General features: G+C 37.2%; 1 protein-coding gene across 1 annotated transcript; it reads left to right on the forward strand.

Moving 5' to 3' along the window:
* The first annotated feature begins 67 nt into the window (after positions 1-67).
* Positions 68-21,893, forward strand: LOC135071808 (cyclin-dependent kinase 11B). Its single transcript, XM_063965638.1, has 12 exons — positions 68-342; positions 646-801; positions 1,207-2,027; positions 2,137-2,361; positions 2,448-2,676; positions 2,760-2,931; positions 3,419-3,601; positions 17,636-17,780; positions 18,025-18,146; positions 18,230-18,454; positions 19,283-19,501; positions 20,133-21,893. The coding sequence occupies exons 1-12, from the start codon at positions 266-268 to the stop codon at positions 20,337-20,339; spliced, it is 2,781 nt and encodes a 926-aa protein (XP_063821708.1). The 5' UTR covers positions 68-265; the 3' UTR covers positions 20,340-21,893.
* The last annotated feature ends 594 nt before the right edge of the window (positions 21,894-22,487 follow it).

Here is a 22,487-nt window from a genome sequence, read left to right on the forward strand (position 1 = left end):
TCGAAATATCGATGCACTGGCAGCACTAAAAACTCTATGGAAAGGCAATCCTACCAACCTACAGAAAATATTTATGCTCAAAACAAGATGGCGTTCTTGACTTTTTGAGTGCTTCGGACATTGAATTTTCATTGGACGCTCGGATTTCTCATGTTTGTGTTTTATTTTACAAAACGTAATTTTTATTTTGTAAATTATTTTAAATTCCTTTTATTATTACTATTAGTTTGTGCAGTGTATATGTTTAGAGTGGTTGACTTGCACAATGAGCAATTACGATGACGATCAAAGTGAAGATGGAGAGCTAGCACGCAGTCCTGTTCAAGACGAAATGGATTTCAGGTAAATCTAGTCTTATTTCTAAAATGTGACTTACATGAAAACTTATTACTACATGTTTCTTGCACGATGTGCTTTTGGGATGCATGGTCATTCAAGGAAAAATGGCCAATGTTCTTGTCTACTTTTTCTAAACATACCTAGTCCTTCCAAGTGAAAATATCATTTTGTAATACTAGCCTTTGCGCATCATAAGTTTTGGTGAAGGGTTCACAATGTGACGTGTTTTTCAAAACTAATAAGTCCCTCATCATCACCTAATTGGTGTTTTTTATTGTTGCTGTCCTAACCTAAGTTATTTTATAGTTTATCAGATGAGGACCGCGATAATGCTGATTCCTTAGTTATAAAGCCACCACAGGCTGTGATTCGTTCATCACATCGAGACAAACGGAGTCACAAAAGAGCTGGTAAAGAGAGATTCAAAGAAGTATCTCGGAAAGAAAAGAAACATCTTTACAGGTAAGTTATGCTTAATCCACATTTGTTTTCTGGCTGCTAGCTCAACCAAATTAAGCTTGGATGTGTCCATATAAATTGTGATGATGATACTGCACCTGGAATTATAGTATAGCTGGTGTATTTCTCCATAGAACAAAGGTGATTAGGTTCATGTGAGCTCCAACAAACAATTTTATAAATGCAGGCCTGCAGGTTAAGTATTGCTGGCTTTACTGTTTTACATAGGCATTAAAAAGTTTCCTATTAATTACATTACTGGCCCTGTATTTTATTTTTAATGTCAGAATTTATGTTTATTTTTATTTTTAATATATTATTTAGGTAGTGTATATTTCACAACTATGATGGTTAAATAAGATTGGCCTTCTGGCTTATTCACATTCATCTACATTGTTGCTTTAACAGGGAACGTGACAAACCAGAGAAGTCAAAAAGAGAACTAAGTAAAACTACTGACCGTGAAGAAATGACCAAAGAATATTACAGAGAAAAGCAATACTATAGGGAAAAGGAGGCTTATAGAGAAAAAGACCCTTATCGGGAAAAAGATGCATACAATAGGGATCGAGAGTTGTACAGGGAGAAAGAAGCATATAGAGACAAAGAAATTTATCGTGAAAAAGAAGCATACAGGGACAAGGAAGCTTATCGGGATAAGGAGGTTTATCGAGAAAAGGAAATTTTTAGGGATAAGGATATCAGAGAAAAGGAATTGTACAGAGAACGGGAAGTAAGAGATAAGGATATGTACAGAGACAAAGACCCTTATAGAGAAAGAGATCATTACAAGGAAAGAGAAGCTTATAGGGATCCTTCTGGGAGAGATGCAGTACGACCTCGTGAAGCATACAGGGAAAAAGAGTCTTATAAGGAGAAAGATGTACCACGGGAACGTGATGTGTACTTAAATCGTGAACGTCAATATAAATATTCAGATAGTGATAGAAAAGGAGTTGAAAATAATAGAATTGAGTCAAGATTAAGATTATTGGCTGAAGAAGGGCACGGTAATCATAACAATGAAAAAGAAAATAGGGATAGAACTTCTGGAGATAAGGAATTGGAAGACCTAAGATCTAGATTACTGAGCAAAAGAATATCGAAGGAACTTCAAGGTCAAGACTCTAAGAGATCATCTGACTATTCTGAAAAAGAGATGAGATCGGATCGCCATGTCACTTTGGATAAACACCAGCAGGAAAGAAGGAAAAAATTGCTTGAAGCAGGTAAAATTTTAAAATAAAAAAATTTCTAAAAATAAATTTTCTATTTTCCTTGATGACTTTTAATAAATGTTGTGTATACCAAGCTCACGATTTTATTCTTGTGTTACAGAACGGGAAATGGAAAAAAGGAAACATGAATCACGCACTGAGCTGGAAGCTAGACGCGAAGAACGCCGCCGCCGTGGGAAGAAGCGATCAGTATCACCGGAAGAGGTGTCCAGTAAAAAGTCAAAGACCAATCATTCCCCTGCATACGGAGACTCAGTTGTTACTGTCTCTGATGCCAGTGATGTTGAGATGAAAAGCAATTCTCCACATTCCGAACCTGAAGATGGTAAGCATCCAAAAATTTTTTTTTTTTAGAAATACTGTTAATGAATTCCATTAAAAATTATTCTAATCATACATGCTTTATTCTAGGCGAACATTCCAACAGTGAAACCGATGATGACAGTTCTAGTACAGACTCGGATTCTGATGCTGCCTCAAAGTCTGAGGATGATGAGGAAGACAATAATAAAGAGGATATTAAATCAGACAAGGAAGAATTAAAGGAGAAAGTTCCTGAAAAAGCTCGCCCAAAGTCTAGATCGAAATCGCATACTCCTAATTCAGATAATAGAACTCCATCATCTCATGGATCAAGAAGGTATAGTATAGTCTATTTCATCCCACAACTATTTTGGAAGAACACATTGAAGTATAAAAAAATATTCTTATTTTTATTTGCAGGTCACTTTCTAGATCCAAAAGTAGGAGTAGATCACATTCTTTTTCTCCGCCACCTCCAGGAGAAAATGGCAAACCAGCTCCCGAAGAAGAGAAACCCAAAGTGGATGATGAAGAAGCTAAAAAGAGAGAGGAAGCTATTAGTGCTTTGCCCCCTTATTATCCCGCTCTCCAGGTAAAACATTATATTTTCTTTAGAATTCATTTTTCAGTGAACTTTGAATTGTTTTTACATGATATTTGTTTAGCTATATTTTTTGAGTGATCCACATTTAACTTTTTATTGTAGTAAGTAAAAGTTAAACCTTTTTATGTATTTATTTAACACCATTTTTTTCTATAAAATCTTTAAATATTTTCAAGTTATGATTAGGCACGTACCTAGCTAGTATTGGAAAATGTGATCCATTTATTGTCTGATTAAAAATGTGCAACTTGTACATTGTGTTATGTAAGTTGACTCTCTGTTTAAACAAGTCATATTTGTCACTAGAAATATATTTTACTTTCTAAGATTATACTAGGTACCATTTGTTTGAAGTTTGATACAGAATTGAGTTTATCTTTTATTCAGTGTTGAAAAGGAATTCATCTCTTAATTCTTGTTTTACATAGTTACATAATAATTATTTCGATTGTTTCTAATGTGTCGTGTTTTATAGGGTTGTCGGTCAGTAGAGGAGTTTCAATGTCTGAACAGAATAGAAGAAGGCACATACGGCGTTGTTTACAGAGCTCGTGACAAAACTTCCGATGAAATTGTCGCTCTTAAACGTCTCAAAATGGAAAAGGAAAAGGAGGGATTCCCGATCACGTCACTGAGGGAAATTAATACACTGTTAAAGGTAGGATCACTGTCGACATTTTCATAACTCTAAGCTCACTTGAGCCATCTTAATGCATCACTGCTCTATTTTGAAGGTATAATGTTTTAGTAGTAGCGTAATATTTGCAGCTCGTTTGAGCCGCGAGCTGTGAAGCACTCGATGGCTCATGTGCTCAATACACTTAATTAATGCCATGTATTTTATTCCTACAGGCCCGGCACCTCTTACCTGCAAGAGGGTTGTGCTAAGAGGTGTGACCCTTGCAGGGTTAACAACTTCGATACACGGGCGGGCCTAAGTATTTTTAAGGAATTTATTCCAGGGGACAAACTCCAATGCTTTCATCTTCACAAATGTACGAATTTATTCAAATTATCTCATATGGGTTCTAAACAAATTTTGAAGCAATTTGAGATGGCGATATATCTCACGCACGACTAGTTTTAAATATACGCCTTTGACATCAAGAAGGATGAATGAAACTTTCAACATTCAGCAAGGTAACCCGACATAATGAGTCACTTTCACAATGATCCTGTTGACTTGGTTGTATTTTTTAAATTAAAACTTTGATTGTGAAACTGACTTATAAAGTGATTATATTGTAAGTTATTTTTCCAACAATTTTAAAGCATGGTATAATCTTAAATCGTAACGTTTATTGATGTAAATCATGTTGCGTTTCCCCAAAAAGTAATAGGCAAGGTATTTTATTTGTGTAGGCAGTGCTAATTTTAAAGTTTGCTCTTTGTTTAAATGGCTCACAAGGTGTCGCACAAAGAACTCATGACTGGCTATTTGACTGGTTCCTAAAACAATCCTACTTTATTTACCTTTCGTTCATGGGACCCACAAAACATATCTTTTAGCAGTAACGTGATTTTAAATTTTACTGACTCATACCTTCGTAAAAAGGTATATAATATAGTAACTGTTTGTTTTGATTATAATCCCGTGTATACGCCGACACGGGTGTAACTTTGCAATCGGACCCGCGGGCAATTTATCAGTTGCGGCGGCGTTCTATGATTTTTGCAGAAACAGCTCGCACGTGTGGCTCCGAGTGGGAAGCGGACCGACAATGTTGACTCGGCACAATCATCCAACATCCGATCGGCGAATATCACTGACTCAACGGAGAGGCTACATTTTGAACAATCTCCTAACCAGTTCGCAACACATCGAGAACTCCAAACGTTCAAAAATCAAGTAATTCGTAGATTTTTTGAAACGTATGTCGTCAGCAAATCAACTAATCAACCTAGTAAAAAAATATCGAAGTTCTCTAATAGATTTTGAATTAAACACCTTTAGTATATGGATCAAAATGAATTGAGAAAGTTTTACCATTTTGCTGTAGATAGATTTGCTGATGACAGTAATAACTACTGGAGAGTAAAGTTGTTAAAGGACATGCCATGCTGGATGCGGTCTGCGGTCAGGTCAAAGTAAATGATGATGTAACATGATGCGGGCGGAGTTATTTTGACCTGATCGCAGAGACCGCATGCAGTGACAAATCCTTAAGACTGGTGTGAATGAAAGACCAGATTTCCGAAATCGTCGTTATTCACAAATCCGCCCTTCATTGTTCGGTAGTTGGATGATTATTCGTGTAATGTCAGCAATCGTCGAAGACCTTAGTAAAGTTTTTGAAACCAAGACGATTTCGCATGAGTCATGGCTCTACGCAACGTGATATTGACTTTTATTATAGCAGAAGCGCAGAGCATAATAGAGCCATTCCCACTTTTTCCGTGGCGAAAGGCGAACGAGTTGTAAATATTAGAACATCGGGTCAGCCCAGCCTCTTCGGAATGTGCCCGGGGCCGAATCCTAAGTCAATTAGAGAAGGTCGTATTCCTGCAATAGAAACTGAATGACCTAATGATGCGTCTGTTCCTTGCAAGATGAAGCATTAAAGTTTATTACTCACACCTGACTCATCAACATGACAGTCGTTATCATGACCGCAGGTTTGACGACTTTTTTGGCCTCTTGATTTAGTCTTTCCAAAATTTTACTGTGGACCAATAGAAGAGTTAAAAGTGTATTTGGCAATTATACCATCGAAGTCATGGGTGAGAAGTAGTGATGGGCCGACTATGGTCTTTGCCGACTAACCGACTAGCCGACTAATCGGTTTTCAAATTGCCGATTAGTCGGCCGACTAATCGGCAATGCCGATCATTCTAATACCTACTTGTCCGAAGAATAATATCTAGATTTCTCAAAGAAATATGAATATCTAGATTTCTAAAGAGATAAATATAACTTCTTGAGAAATGAGATTTCTTCAATATGAGAAAAAATAAAGCAACATTACAATCACCTAACAGTACCTAAGGTAGATGTCATAATTTTCGACGGGGGAGGGGTCAGAAGAGGTGACAATATGATCGCCTCCTGCTGGGCTAGGATGCGCGCCGTGATATTATTCTTACTTATCGACGTTAAAATGGTATGGGCAAAATTGCGCTTATCGCAGCACGCATCCTACCTAGGCCCACTGTTTCCTCTTCACCCTCCACGGTGATGGTCAGCGAGCTGGGGGCGTGGGGGTTCCCCCGTCTGCATAGCACGGACTACCACCACCGTCGGATAGGCAGAGCCCGCCATACAGGTGGGCAATTGCTGGGACGGACTGTGATAGTTGATGGCTTTGTCCGGTTCCCATAGTTCTTAATGAAAATGAGCCATAAGGCGATCTCAAGGGTTATTTATGTGGGTATTCCTCATCCTTCCGATGAGAGGAGCTTCACATAATCTACCACTTCCCCGGTATAGGTATGCAATTCCATGCATTTTTCCCCCGAAAAAGGTCATTCATGCATTTTTTCCCCGAAAAAGGTGTCATAATTTTTATATGGACTTACATAAACTTTACACATTTTTTATGATTTCCTGGTAATTTTAACTAATCTTAACTTAGTATGAATTTAGACTGATTGCCAAAATTTCCATTCAGGTGAAACCACTTCTTACTGATTTTTTGCAGTCAAAAGTGATTTAGATAAACGCCCTTGGTCCACCTCATAATCATCTTGGTGATTATGAGTTTTATTTCATTCACATATTTAATTTTTTAATGCGCCGATTATAATCGGCATATTTTGCCGAATAGTCGTCACTAGTCGGCCGACTACAAATGATGCCGAATAGTCGGCTTTCCCGACTAGTCGGCGACTAGTCGGCCCATCTCTAGTGAGAAGTAATAAATAATTTATATCTACATTAAGCAAATATACAGTTTGAAACTTAAATTTTGAACAATAAGGGGTCATAATGTGCCGAATTATTTTCATGATTCCTGGACCGAAAAGAAAATGGCATCATATTATATGGAATGATATAACATTAGCTTGTTATTTGACGACCTTGGCTAATGGCAGCAAATTCCAGCTGCATTATAAAAGAGTTTGATATTAATTGGCTGTAAAATTCGATTTTAGGCTGTGGTCTCAAACGCCGTAGGTCGCGTACAGCGTCACTATAGAAATGTACCTACTACGTCTCTCAGACGTTGACGTCGGTGTAAGGATGTAGAAACGTTAGAGCTGACGTCGGACGCCTCGTATAGCGTTTAATCATGTGTGAGTTTACATCAAATGTGGTCGATATCGAGTGCGTCAAAAAAATCTATGAAAATTCTAAAGTACGGCCAACTAGCAGCGAGCGATACGAAAGATCGATTCGAATGTCGAGTTGACAATCTATTCTGTCTCTTTCCATCTTGTGAATTTGTCGCAATATCTCGTTCTCCCGCCAAAATATGTCAAAGTCAAGAGGGGTCGTCAACATTCGGACATCCATTTTAGTATAAGTAGTCGAGGGCGAATCTGTTACTTGTCGGTTCTTATTTTATTATTCAGATATATTTAGATATCTATGAAAAAGGGGTAGACCTGTTGCCATACACCGGGCACACAGTTTGTGAGGCAAAAATTATATTATTATTCTCGTAATTTAATTTAAATGTATATTATACAATAATTCAAATTATAACAAAAATAAAATTCAATAAAACATCTATTTTTTTTTTGTTTTACCACATAAGTATTTTTTAAAACTGTATTGTCGACAAAAATATGAAATCTAATTATTAAAAGTTATGCACCCCTGCTATTCCTAATGACATTGTCATTGGGTTTGTTTACATAATTTAGTATCCCTTCTCGTTGGCCGTACTTTAGTTCTTGAAAGTATCCGCTAGGGACGCTGTACAATCCATCATACATTTGTCATTTTTTACGCAGTCGATATCGAATACGTTCGATGTAAACTCACACTAAGCCCATTGAGTTTAATTGACAGTCAATTGAGTTCGCAATTTGATGACGTCGAGTCGTGTTGCCAGCCAATAAAAAGTATACCAATTGCCTAGCAAGGGTAATCACTACCATATTTAGCAATTAGTACGCAGCGCGAAACATATCTAAGGTGGAATGGTGTAAAGCAATCGTAATCATTTGACAGTTCATAACGTACGATTATTCTGTCAAACGCTTTGTTTAACTGACTTTATCATACGTTATGAACTGTCAAATGATTACGATTGCTTTACACAATTCCACCTCTGATTGGGAATAATGAGTTTTGATTAAAATTTCATTCAAAATTTAATTGAAAAATATGTGGCATCTATGGTACATTTAATTACATACTATAATTTATATTCTTGTTATGAAAAATAGATCCTATTTCATATTAATCAAATCAACATCTGTAGTAATAAAATTACAGATAGACGCATACTTTTATCGTCGACCTAAGAATTTTCTATATAGTTTTATACTGATATCCACGCGAATTTGGCTGGGATCAGATGAAAGTTCTTTTTTAAACGTACGATTGAGACAACCTTACCATTTGTCTTAATTTTGAGGTACCTACCTGCTATCTGCATACTATGTGGTAAACGTGTTTTGCCAGAGACGACTCCTAATAATTTTCCTTATATTATTTTTCGAACATTTGATTATATCATGCTTTAAAAACTACTTAGGCTTTATGTAAGTATACATTCTTATCAGACATATTAATATGTTTAATATACAGGGTGGCCCAGAAGAAAATTTACTTTTGAAAATTCAAGGAAATGAAAACTGTACATTTCAATTTAAAAGAAATTTAATGCAATTTATTTTAAAATTTACCTTTATTAAATTACATCGCCCAGGAGATTTCCTTGACGCTTACAACATTCGATCAACATACATCAAAATCCTGAAATGCATTCGTTAGAATAACCTCGAAACCTATTTTCAATTCAAACAAAGAAAAATTAGTCATCCTCTCAATGCAACAAACCAATTAAGCAGGGGTGAAATCTCACTGCATCTAAGAAGCGCTAATCTCATTCCAGCAGACTTCTTTTTGTGGGATTACCTTATGAGCAGAGTATACTCTAATAATCCAAAAACTGCAGCATTCATCCTGAATCCATTTTGAGGTAACTCTTAACGAAAGTTTTCCAAAATTTTGATGTATGTTGACCGAATGTTGTAAACATCAAGGGAATCACATGTACGATCAAAGGACAGTGCCAATCCATGTATAGAAGTTGGACTAAGTGCTGCCCAGAATGAAACCATAGTGCATTTTGTTCCTCAGGCCAATACTAATTTATAAACCGGAGTGCACTGAAATCTATCCCTGGAGTCCCCCCCCCCCCCCAGGCCAGAAGCTGGGTAAGGCTAGCCCCTCCCCCCAGCCCATAGAAACTGGTTATGACTTGACCCCGCCCCCGCCCCTCCCCCAGGCCAGAAGTTGGGTAAGGCTAGCCCCTTCCCCCAGTCCATAAGCATAAGCTTTTTTTATTTTTAAAAATTACTGATCGATACGTTACTTTATTTTGATGAATAAATGTTATTAAAAGTTTTTTTCTAAAACTGATAGTTTAGCTGGAAAAAAATATTTTCCATCCCAATAGTACGCCGGCTGCGCTCGATTCGGATATAGTGACGTCACGCGGCCCTGCGTACGTTGACTTTTAGCGGCAAAAACGGCCTATGTTTATTACTTAATATCTTCGTAAGTAATGGTCCGATTTGGATAATTCAAAAGGATATATCTTTCTTATGTCTTAATGATTAACGTAGATACTAGTTTTATTGAATTTCTACAACAGTACTGATCCTCATTCACTATGGGTTGATTCTGGGCAACACTTGGTCCAGACCCTGGCACCATCCTTTATAAAAGAAAGTAAATTTTAAAATAAATTTCATGAAATTTCCTTTAAATTGCTATAGTCAAAGTTCTAAAAAAAAATTACAGTTTTCGTTTCCTTGAATTTTCAAAAGTGATTTTTATTCTGGGCCACCCTGTATAATGTAGAATTATTTAAGCGCTTTTTTGTATGCGACGTATACAGGGTGTCCCAGAAAGACCATGGCAAACTTAAGGTGAAGAAAGACTAATGGTCATCGATGGCCATCTAGACAAAAAAATTACAATAGAAAAAAAAATCAGTTTCTAATACATTTCTAATAATGATAAAGAGGTAGATCAATTCTTTGAGAGTATTTGACAAGACGTAGAATAAGAAAAATACATGCTTTTTTGTAGACACTGTTACATGATATTATGCCCTAAATGGGGGATTTTAAAAAATATGACAAATCAAACATAGTCTGAAACGGTGATACTTTTACTAAAGTAATTTTTTTGTCTAAAATAGATGGTAATCCATTAGTCTTTCTTCTCCTTACGGTCTTTTCGGGACACTCTGTATTTATTTTATTGACATGACTTGGAGGAATCTGATTGTTACTAGTTCATACTTAAAAGTATTAACTGCCTTTGTTATAGACAAATTAAAGGTTGCAATAGGAATATTGTATGTTACTTTTGTCTGTATAAACAATATGTTTAACGTGTGTAGTAACTTTAACGTAAGATATATTAAGGCTTGAATTTTTTGTAACAATAAAATACAATGTCGGCTAGGCGTAGTGACCGCCCGAAATATTCTAAACTAGCTGACCCGGCGAACTTTGTTCTGCCTTAATGGCAATAAATAAGCAGACTTTTTTTTTATTTCGAACGGGATAAAAAGTATCCTATGTCCTTCTCCTGGTTCTAAACTACCTCCCTGACAATTTTCAGCTAAATCGGTTCAGCCGTTCTTGAGTTATAAGTGGTGTAACTAACACGACTTTCTTTTATATATACAGGGTGTTAGGTAAATGGGTATATGAGCCGACACTAGCCCATGTTAACATGGGCATATAAATGGTATGGTGAAGTCAGAAAATTGATATCTTTATTTTAATTATTTTAATTTTCATACAAATCGGATTTTATAAAATTTATTTTGTATGAAAATAAAAAAAAATAAAATGATGATATCAAATTTCTGACTTCACCATACCATTTATATGCATATGTCAACATGGGCTAGTGTCGGCTCATATACCCATTTACCTAACAGCCTGTATAGATATAGATTCTAAATATTCATAAAAAAAGGTCCCTGGGCCAAGGGGCCCTGGCGTTCAAAGCTTAATTATACAGGGTGGAAACGATACAGCGCCGCATTTTTTTACGCAGTCACTAGTGAAGACGTTTGATGTAAACTCACACTAAGCTCACTGACTATGAAATTCGATATGTTATTTTTCTGTTTTCAGACCTTTCAAGGTTTCATCTGGAATGAGGGCTATCGTCCTAAAGTCCGGTTGCCGAGCACGTAGAATTTCGTCCAGTGACCCCAAGCTACCCATCCTTATCAATCGCGCGTAATTATATTGCTGTCGCGCTCGCACACTCACTGCGGCCGCCCCTCGCACAGTTGCGACAGCAATATAATTAAGCGCGAGTGATAAGGATGGGTAGCTTGGGGTCATTGGACGAAATGCTACGTGCTCGGCGACCGGACTTTAGTGGTCATCAGTTCACACCACTGAGAGTATGTTCACTGTCGCCTGCTAGTTGCGAAGACAGTGGCGCCACTGTTGAGCGTGTCAACCACCAGTGGTGCCAACTGTTAAGTATAAAAACGATAGCCCTCATTAAGCTCTATGGCTCATAGTTCTTTAGTTATAGATAAATCTTTTATTAAAAAAAATAAAAAAGGAATTCAGACTATGTAACATAAACAACATTGATGGCATGTGCTACTAATATGACTTTTTGTAACATATTACACAAAAAACGTGATAAACAATTTGGACATATCCTAAGACTTCTTTTGAGTATGCAACTAGTAACAATATGGAATTTTCCAAATCATCTCTTGTAGGATTTCTTCTAGGTATATGTATATTAGTTTTTTTTGTGTATGTATTACCTAGTTGTTTTTACCAAATATTCATTGAATTTTCTATTTGTTGTTACATATTTATTTATATTATCATAGAGAATTAATAAAATGTATGTTCAAGTGCACGTATATTTATAATTCGTGACGTACCATTTACTAGTCAATATTTTGTGATTAAATGCGTTTATTTTATATTATAAGGTCTAGTTGAGTGTTATATCGCCACCTCAAATGTTTCTATACTTTGGAAAACGGAGCTTGAGCTTTTCTAGGCATTTTTTTTTGTTTCGTAGTCGCATAACAGAAAGTGAACATGAAATATCATACTAGTGGGCATAAGAAAAATTCGTGATATAATAATATTATTTCTAATAATGTAGCCAAATGTACAATTCGCTACTGGCGGCTGTACAGGGTTGTTTTATGTTTTTCCACTATTCAACTCGTGGATTCAATTCGACGCTCAAACAAGATTTATCAATCAATCTTTTTATAAAAAATGTTTGAAACTCGAATGGAGTCTGCCCTAATAGGAAGTAAGAAGTTCCCTGCCGCAGGAACCAAAAGACAATGCCAGAAATTGTTTTTTGATTACAAAATAGTGTAATAAACCAAACTTACTATGACATGTATACCTCTAAACTCAGTCTGAACTGAGTTACGAGCATTAGAAGTTTGATGATTTTCATACTAGATTTGCTTTTTGCGCGCAAAGTTTTGTAAGAAATTGCAACAAAATAGTGAGATTGTATGTGTAAACAAACAATATCATCCATTAAAGGCTCCAGACATCAGTATGGAGCAGAATCAGCGCAATAAAAAAATAGCGCAATATTTTGTTGCAATTTCTTACAAAACTTGCGCACAAAAAGCAAATCTAGTATGAAAATAATCAAACTTCTATTGCTCGTAACTCAGTTCAGACTGAGTTTAGAGGTATACATGCCATAGTAAGTTTGGTTTATTACACTATTTTGTAATCAAAAAACAAAGTTTGGTCGATGGACGCGCGAAAAAAAAAAGACGCCACTTTCCATACAAAATCTGGCATTGCCATTTATAACTTAGGTCCACATTGATAATATACTTTTTTATCTATGATTAGCATCCCGGTTTTTAAAGTTAATACCGTGCTTCTTGATGTTGTATATTTTTCTAAGCTAATCCTAGATAGAAGAAAGTTACGCAAGTGGATCTAAATACAATTTTCTTACGAGTCCCCGCAGACTACAATTTTTGTCGGTCGATAGTTTAATCGGGCTGTTAATATGCCACACCGATTTGGTATCTGCCGGTTATGGCAAGTGTTGACAAGAAAGAAAGAAGTGGCGGAACAAACTAGAAGCCAACCAAACTATCGGTCATCTATAGTCTACGAGGACTATTTATTTGTAAGTTTGTGGAAGATTAGATTAGAACATTAGCAGTGACATCACACGAACATCTGAGAGAGTGGTCATTACTTAATACAGCAAAACCCGATTAAATTAATAGTACTACTCTTTCCGCTGTACTGTGTGAAAGTTATGCCCGTTTTCACCATCAATCTCTAATTTTTAAGTGACCCTTATGATAACACATAACAGGAATTATGTTTTCATAGGTGTCACTTAATAATAGTTAGGGATTGATGGTGAAAACGGGCATTACTCTTTTATTTGAGTCTTATGTCTTGAAAATTACCATACAGCGAAACAATAAAGTTACTATAATTTAAATTATTTTCTCGTTAATTATATGAAGTAATGTTCCTAATTTATCGAACTATATATTTGGTTTATAAATATGACGAATATAATAATGAGTTTATGATTTAAGTTTCCCCCAGCTATGGCAGCGTCTTTGTCAATTAGTATTCAGTCTTATGCATTTTTATTAACGACTCCACGATTAATCAAGATGTTATTTCGTAAAACTATTATAATTTAATTGTTATAATGTATTAGGCTAAAGGCGCGCGTAAGTTGACTGAATACTTTTGGCCATAAGGTGCACTTTATCAACTGGAGTGGCTCTGGAAATGGAATGAAAACACAGTTAATAAAGTGCGTGCAGAAAATTTCCAAACGTGTCGATGAAATGTGTGCCTTATATTTTATGTATTTCTGTGCCTGACAGCGTAACATTCCCTGACAGATTAATTTAATTATTGTTTTGCCTTTCGAATCGAATTGACTTGTATCACGAAATTCAATCTGTCAAGAATTTATTGACTTTTCCCTTTTTTAAGTGATTTTCATATACCTAGTGAAGTAACTGTGACGACATGTCAATTGATTTTAGTTAATTATTGACTTGTAAAGGTTTATTTATTTATTTATTTTCTAAAAAAACCAACAGCATTTTTCTGAAATTAAATTATAGATAAAACATGTCCAAAATTATGGCAAATCACAGGTTTTCCTTCCTTAATAAATACTAAGTACTGTGCTGTTGAAAAAACAAGCTAAAAATCGGTAAATAAACAAAGCCATCGTTAGATTGAATAACGCCCTAAATCTATGCCTACATTATATTCCTAACAATCAATATTGTTTGTTTAATCTGAACATCTTTCTATGTTATTAGGAACTTTATTCATGTAGTCTGTAATCTAGTCATCTAGTCTATTTTTATTTAAATTAAGAAAACCAAGTCAGACCAGGGCCCCGATCACGCAAAAAATTTTCATATTCAACGTGTCCGGACGACGAACGAACATAGCTGACGTTTTGACAAATCCGTATCGCGGTGTCGTTTTGACAGCTAGTTGAAACGAAGCATAGACGTAAACGTAAGGCTAAATATCTCATGTGACAATGAAAATACTAGGAAGGTACGTCCATTACCGTGATACCGAATTTGCACCTCAGCTGGAATGAAAAACGGAGCGCAACTGGAGAAGAAGCGCGTATATATTGGAGACGTTAAAAATTAGCGTAATCGGGGCACTGAGTGAGAACTATAATTTACATGCTTTATGTTAAGGGGTCATTATTTACTCGTATAATGTTAGACTAAGGTAGTTCAGTCATTAATACTGTAAGTTTGTGTAACTACCACATGAAATAAAAGGGGAATGTTTGTAAATTATCGAATGTAACGATAACTACCATAATAATAAAAAGTTACATACTTATTGAACACTGTTTCAAAGTTCGTTCGTTCGTTCGTTCATTCGTTCGTTACAGCCGAAAGACGTCCACTGCTGGACAAAGACCGGTCCTGCGCCGTTCGCATCCAGGCACCTCACAAAGTGTCATTACCATTCTAAATGTCACTTTGAAAACTGTTCAACGAACGTGTAATTTTTATTATTATTGGGGTTAGCGTTACATTTGATAATTTACAAGATTACAAGCATTCCCCTTTTATTTCCTTAGACTTCACAAAGTAAGTTCTGATTTAAAATACTCGTTAGACTAGAAACCTTATTGGATTTGACGTAGAATGGTTGAGATAGTGTCACTATAAAATTATTATAACGTAATGAATTAATTATTCAACAAAACGTTCTGGTAACTACCAGAACAAAACTATTGAATTAGTTGATTCAAACAACGCAGCAAAAAACATCGAACATGTTTGCGTCATCGTGTGCCTTTTGTGATAAATACACCTACGGCGGAATTCATATTTTCAGTCGAGTGTTCATTTTACGCGGTGAACGTTCTGCGTCAAACCCTCCTCTTCAATTAGAAAATATTTTTTACGGTTCTAGATGACTAGTTAACACCCAACTAAGCAAATAGATACACACGGTTTTCGTTATTCATTTTATTGCTCCAGCAATGAATGTCAAACAAAAAACGATTGATGCTGAGTTGCATAATCAGGAAAGCGGTGGATATTGTAAATCTGAACTCATTATTATATTATAGTTTCGAACAAAACCGCAAATAAATAAAAAAAAATTATAGATAGAGAAAGCTAGTCATTTATCTTAAGTTTTTAGTGATTTTATAGTAACTTATGTAAGCTGTGTGATAATTCTCGGTTTCAATAAGTCTAAAATTTCTCTCAGTATTATGTACAGCGACAGTACCTCAAACTCAGTTTTTTGGTGCAAAATAGTAAACACGACAGCACATCAGGTTACTCACGTTTTGTTGCAAATTCGCCCCTATCGCAACTGCACAAGAACCCACAGTGGTTTCGTTGACGTGCCGTCTTCTGTAAATTACATTACATCTTTAGTAATGTTATAGTGTTTGTCTTGATGGACAGTCGTCTGTACTGTAATTATATTATTAGATCACAGATTCGAAATTATAACAGCAGTTATGTTAATCTATTTTTTCTTTAGATTTATGAATGAATGATGAAAATTATTTGTATCACTTGTTGAAATTGAAACTACGTAATAATAGATACATATGCCACCGTAATTGTGAACTCCGTTAGATTAGTAACTGGCGTTGTTTTACAATCTCACGTGTTATATTATAAACTTGCGAAGTTCATAATTTTATGGTGACACATAAAACTTGAAAAATTAATCGAATAAGACACATAGACACGTAAACAACGTAGAGGTTTAGAAAGAAAATATTAAGACAATCCAAAAATGGGTTAATATCATCAAATCATTATAGCCAAAAAATATTATTTTAATTTTAATTTCTGAATATCTTCTGGTTGCAATTTTTTTTATTAGTTTCATAGTTCAGTCTAAATGCTGTTCAAAATATGTATCCCCTAATCTGGGGAACCTATATCATATAATTTCTGTTATTTACTGCATTTATTATTGAGGAATAAATTTTATAATGGTCGACTCAGGACCGAGCCGCCTGGAGACGCATGATACAGAGGGCCGACCCCAAACCCCAAATAAAATGGGAATGGGCCAGATAAAGAAGAAAAATAAAATGAAAATAGTAAAAAAAAAACGTTTAAAAAATCTGTGTTAAATGGTACTTGGTGCAAAGCAGACCAACGACCACAACCACCGGTGAAAGTCGCGCGTCACGTTTGGTGCAGTCAGCGTCAAATAGTTCGTGACACCTAAAGTAGTCAAAAAGTTGACGACACAACCTTATTTCAATTATAACAAAAACGTTGCGACTTTTTGGCCGTGATGGTCGATGGCTGCCAGAAGTGGACGATGGCCGCTACTAGTAGTTAGCGGTGGCTATAATTAATTTATATTAAGTGGCCGCTACCGGTGGAGTGTCGCGGCCTACACGTGTATGGATACTCCATACAAATCGTGTTAGAAATCATGTGAACAGCCTATTGCGAGCCACTGGTATTGTGGTTGGTGGCCCGTTTGCGCAGAGCCTAGCTAGACGTAGTTTCAATTTCATGCTGTGAACGTATTATTGAATGAATTTACACAAAAAACAGGCATTGTTACCAGCCCGATTATTTCTTTATTTTCCTATAACTCTGCAGATATCCATAATACATGATTGATATAAGTTCTCCAAAATCAGTTTGTTTAAACTTTGTATTCGATCAGGCTGTGTACAAGCTGCTGCTTCTAAATTTCGTACTACATGACCAAACGTAAAGGCAGATAAAATGTGATTAAAACATGGCGTCAAATGTATCTTACTTTCGCCACATGATGAGCGACTAAGAAGTGCTAAATGCATTTGACTTCATTTTTAATCTCATTCTTTAACTGCACGGGCTTGATGTTTTTTCCAGGGAAACTAAGTTTAGAACTTTACGATACTGTAATTTACCGATATCAGGGTAAAATGACAGCTGTAAATGCCCAAACGATGGATTGAAAGCATTGAAGGTGAGGGTGGCCCCATTAGTACTAACAAGTCGCACAACCGCTTCGCTTGTTGCAGGGCCAGCACCCGAACATAGTCACGGTGCGCGAGATCGTGGTCGGCTCCAACATGGACAAGATATTCATCGTCATGGACTACGTGGAGCACGACTTGAAGAGCCTTATGGTGACTATGAAGGCGAAGAAGCAGGTGTTCCTTCCAGGTAACTATGTTTTTTAGTCCAGCTGATTGTTGTTAATATCTAACTAACTACTGTAGTTATTGGTGCTGTTATATCAACTGAAATTCTTTATTAAAGGCATGCAGCACATTGGTGACTCTTATACTGTGGATGCCAATGGGTGGTGGTGTCAAATGGCTCACGTGCAGATTTGAATTTTCTATACATAAGAAAATTTTGTAGTTGTTTTAACTAAACTACATAATTTAATGTTAATATTTTACAGGAGAAGTGAAATGCTTGATGACACAACTACTAAGTGCTGTTCATCATCTTCATGACAACTGGATTTTACACAGAGATCTTAAAACGAGCAATCTTCTGTTATCACACAAAGGCGTATTGAAGGTAAGAACTATGCTGTGATTGGCTTATTTTGCTATTTCCATATTAAGGATTGTAGAGTCTAATGTAATTTTTTTATGTTACAGGTGGGAGATTTTGGTCTTGCGAGAGAATACGGGTCCCCTTTGCGTCAATACACGCCAGTCGTAGTGACTCTGTGGTACAGGTCACCAGAACTGCTGCTCTATGGAAAGGAATACTCTACGCCCATCGATATGTGGAGCGTGGGATGCATTTTTGGAGAATTCGTCTCTATGAACCCGTTGTTCCCGGGCAGGTCTGAGGTAGACCAGCTGAATAGGATATTTAAGGTGAGTGGTTATAATACGCCATTATGTTTTATCTGTCATTGCCGCCATTATCAAAAATTTTCATTTATTTAATAGAATGAATTAATCGCAAAAACAGCTCTGTTAATTTAATTTAAGCTTTAATAAATACACAGAAATTGATCTTTAGATTTTTAAAATTCTCTTGGTTTCTACTCTGCATTTTTGCTGATGTTGAAATCGTGTATTACCCAGATCGTTACTTCTTTTGGCACATCACATTTCTGTAGATGTTAATTTTGTCTTTATAATAAGTGAGTTTCCTTCGCAACCCGTCTGGCAAACGTGTAGGTCAAATCCTCCATTTGCCTCTGGTACATAAAGACGGTCGTGCTCCTGCAGTTGAGATAAATCACTTTTTTGACATGGAGTAAAGGGCGCAGCTCCGTCCTGAACAGGAAAGGCTCTAACCACTAAAACTACATTCCGTCATCGCCCGAGTGGGGGTGTCGCAAGTATCCGGCCGTAGCCTTAGGCAGGATTAACATTGAACGGTGCGAGTCGGCGCTCAGCTCAGCGTAAAAATGCGGTGGAATGCGCGCGTCTGCGCGCGTATCCGCTGGAATACGCTCGGAGCCCACCGGCTGCCGACGCATGCTCGCGCATCCGTCCGGATTGAAATGTCAGTTGATCAGTTGTAAGCAATTACGACTCTAAGAGCTGTTAATAAAATAGTATTTTCTTTACGACCGTGTAGGTGCGCTCCGACGCGCGCCGGTCAATGGATATCGTCCCTTAGACTTCCGTGATAGAGACTAAAAGACCTGATGGTGGTGAATAAGTGAGTCAGTGAAGGATTTAAAATTGTAGGATCTCGGGACGCCATCGGACGCGGTGTGGCCGGGCTACAGCGAGCTGCCGCCGGTGCAGAAGATGACGTTCGCGGAGCACCCGGCCGGCGGGCTGCGCCAGCGCATCGGGCCCGACCTGCTGTCCGAGGCCGGCCTGGCGCTGCTGCAGGGCTTCCTCACCTACAACCCCGCCAAGCGGCTCACGGCCGACGCCGCGCTGGACCATCCTTACTTTAAGGTTTGTTGGACACTGACACTTGTTTTTGTGTGTGATAAATGTATGTGTTATTTTTATAGGTAGGGCACATAGTACGTAAAACTGACAGCCGATAGAAGCAAGGTTCTGGAGTAGAGGCCCGTTCCAGAAAGCGGAGCGTAGGACGTCCACCCAAAAGGTGGACCGACGACCTCATAAAGGTAGCAGGAAGGTTTCAGGCCGCAATGGGAGGCCCGTTGCAGTGGACGTCTTACGGCTGAAATTATGTGTTATTTCTTGCAGTCTGAGCACCAAGTGGATAAAGTTCATGAAGATAATCTTGCTTTGGCGTGGAGGTCAAAGTATAGATAGAGTAACTGTTGACTGACTCGTAACGTACGTAAACATCGCATGGAAAATACCGATAGAAACTAATTGAGTATCATTTTAGGCTAAATTTTATTTTGTACCAATTTTTTTAAGTGAAACTAATACCGTCTTGTCTGAAATGTGTCGATAATGATCACAGGGCAGATATACCATATCCTGTTACTGCATCTCACTTAAAATCAGGTGCAATTGCGGTCAACTGCCTTGTTCTACATAAAAAAACTAAATGAAAAATCGTCCCACGCCGCAACGAAAATACTCATGACAACAATATCGTTAACAGGAGCAACCGGTGGCGATAGACCCGGCGATGTTCCCGACGTGGCCGGCGAAGTCGGAGGGCAACCGGCGCGCCACGCACAGCCCGCGCCCGCCGGCCGGCGGCGCCGCCTACGAGCAATTCGCGCGCTCCGACTCCGACGACGCGCTCGGCTTCCACGTGCAGCCGCGCTCGCTCAACGTCGCGCCAGGTTTCTCGCTCAAGTTCTAGCCGGCTCTATTATAGTCTCCACCCGCGCCGTGCTCGCAGACGGAAAGCTGATATTTTTAACGCACTAAGCCAAGCCTCGTTCGCACTAGTCGAGTAATTTAGTCGAGTGGCGAGTAATTTTGTAGCTACGTGTCCGAACACCAAAAATTTTGCCAGTTCGCGCGCTCCGACTCCGACGACGCTCCACTGCTTCCACGTGCAACAGCGCTCGCTCAACTTCGCGCCAGGTTTCTCGCTCAAGTTCTAGCCGGCTCTTGCCTCCATCCGCGCCGTGCTCGCCGACGGAACTAAGCTAAACGCACTAAATCACTCGACTAGCCTCGTTCGCAATTTTGTAGCTACGTGTCCGAATACCAAAAATTTAGTGGAGCAGGTTACTAATTCGTTTAGTCGAGCCAAGCCACCACGCGTCCCTGCTCACTCGCTCACCGGCTAAACGAGTTCGAACCGGGCGGTTTAGTAGAGTTCATATAAAAACCACTAAATAGTTGTAACTGTACTCGATGAAAGTGCGAAAGGCTTTTTGGTCTTAACTAGTAGTTTGTTATTAAAAGCGAGTTATTCTACTAAATTACTCGACTAGTGCGAACAAGGCTTTAGTGCTAATAGGACCGCCATGTTTCATTGGTCGGACCCAAGGTTGAATGCTTAAACGGGATACCCCGTATGGGGGTATACGGGACCGCGTGCCCAAGCCTTATTAGGCGTCACAACATAATATCTAAATGTTGTCAATAGCACTTTTCCGCTGTCGTTCGAGCGCAATGGGTGTTTATAAATAAAAATATTGTATATTATTTAGCATTTTTGGTACGCGTTGAGTACACTTCGCGATTTACATTATATTTTTACCATCATTACGAGGTTTATCTCACATAAGTTTTTTGAAATTACCTCACCTATATAATTATAGATATTTTTTCGACAATAGGTTTCGTTTGAAAAATGTGCCTTCGAGCAAAATTAACTGCAATAACTAACTGAATTTAATGAAATCGTGCAAAACATAATATTTATATTACAAATCTATGTGTTACGTATAAAAAGCGAATAGTCGTTGTACTTATCTTAGCATTTAACCTTGTATTGTTTGTAACTACTTGTCACTTCTTCAAAATCTTTTCGTAAATATGTATTGAAAAATATGTAAATATTAATATTTTTGCATTACTTAGACAAACCCAAAATGTAACTTCAAAACATAGATAATAATATAGTATATAGTATTTTAATAGGTATCGTTACATGTTGGTAACGAGAAATATCGTCATAAAATGTACTAAATTAAACCAATAATGGTGGTTGCATATAGAAACCAAAATGTCCTCATAATCCCCTAAAGCGAAACAAATAAAACCTAAAATTGTTCGAAACAGTTACTTATTAGTAATTATACTATAATCTTAAAATTATAAAAGCAAAAAAAATATGTAAATACATTGTTTAATGTAGTTAAGTATTAGTGGTGAGTGAACCTCAATGCAGATAATATTAGATGTAATTTGATCTAGATTAGAAATAAATGGTACAATAATTATATTATGTTTTGAGAAATATGTTGTTTTAATAGCAATTACCTGTAGTTTACATTACGGATAGACAACTTATGGTAAATACATAATATGATAAAGGAAATATAATACTGGGAACTAGCGGCGGCCTGCGTCGTTCATTCCCTTAGGCAAAGCTAGCAGAGAGTTGATGAGGTCTGCGTTCCGCTTCCAAGTTCGGTATTTTGTGTTGATGAGTGCGTTTGTCTCGATCAAGGTTCGATCATTTTTTTCTCCGCGATTGTCGTTCATCAGCGAATGCATTTTCTTCAAATACTGAAACATACATTAAAAATGACGTTATTATTATTAATTACAACAGTGTAGTGGACCTGTACCCTAAAAAAATACATACTTATACAGGGTGTTAGGTAAATGGGTATATGAGCCGACACTAGCCCATGTTAACATGGTCATATAAATGGTATGATGAAGTCAGAAATTTGATATCATCATTTTAATTTTTTTAATTTTCATACATAATAAATTTTATAAAAATCCGATTTGTATGAAAATTAAAATAATTAAAATGAAGATATCAATTTTCTGACTTCACCATACCATTTATATGACCATGTTAACATGGGCTAGTGTCGGC

Source organism: Ostrinia nubilalis, chromosome 5, assembly GCF_963855985.1.
Source record: "Ostrinia nubilalis chromosome 5, ilOstNubi1.1, whole genome shotgun sequence".
NCBI classification, from domain to species: domain Eukaryota; kingdom Metazoa; phylum Arthropoda; class Insecta; order Lepidoptera; family Crambidae; genus Ostrinia; species Ostrinia nubilalis.

Coding starts and splice junctions, on each gene's coding strand:
- LOC135071808 (XM_063965638.1), top strand. CDS start 266: ATGAGCAATTACGATGACGATCAAAGTGAAGATGGAGAGCTAGCACGC. Junction 802..1,206: donor GAAAAGAAACATCTTTACAG/GTAAGTTATGCT, acceptor TTGCTTTAACAG/GGAACGTGACAAACCAGAGA. Junction 17,781..18,024: donor GAAGCAGGTGTTCCTTCCAG/GTAACTATGTTT, acceptor AATATTTTACAG/GAGAAGTGAAATGCTTGATG.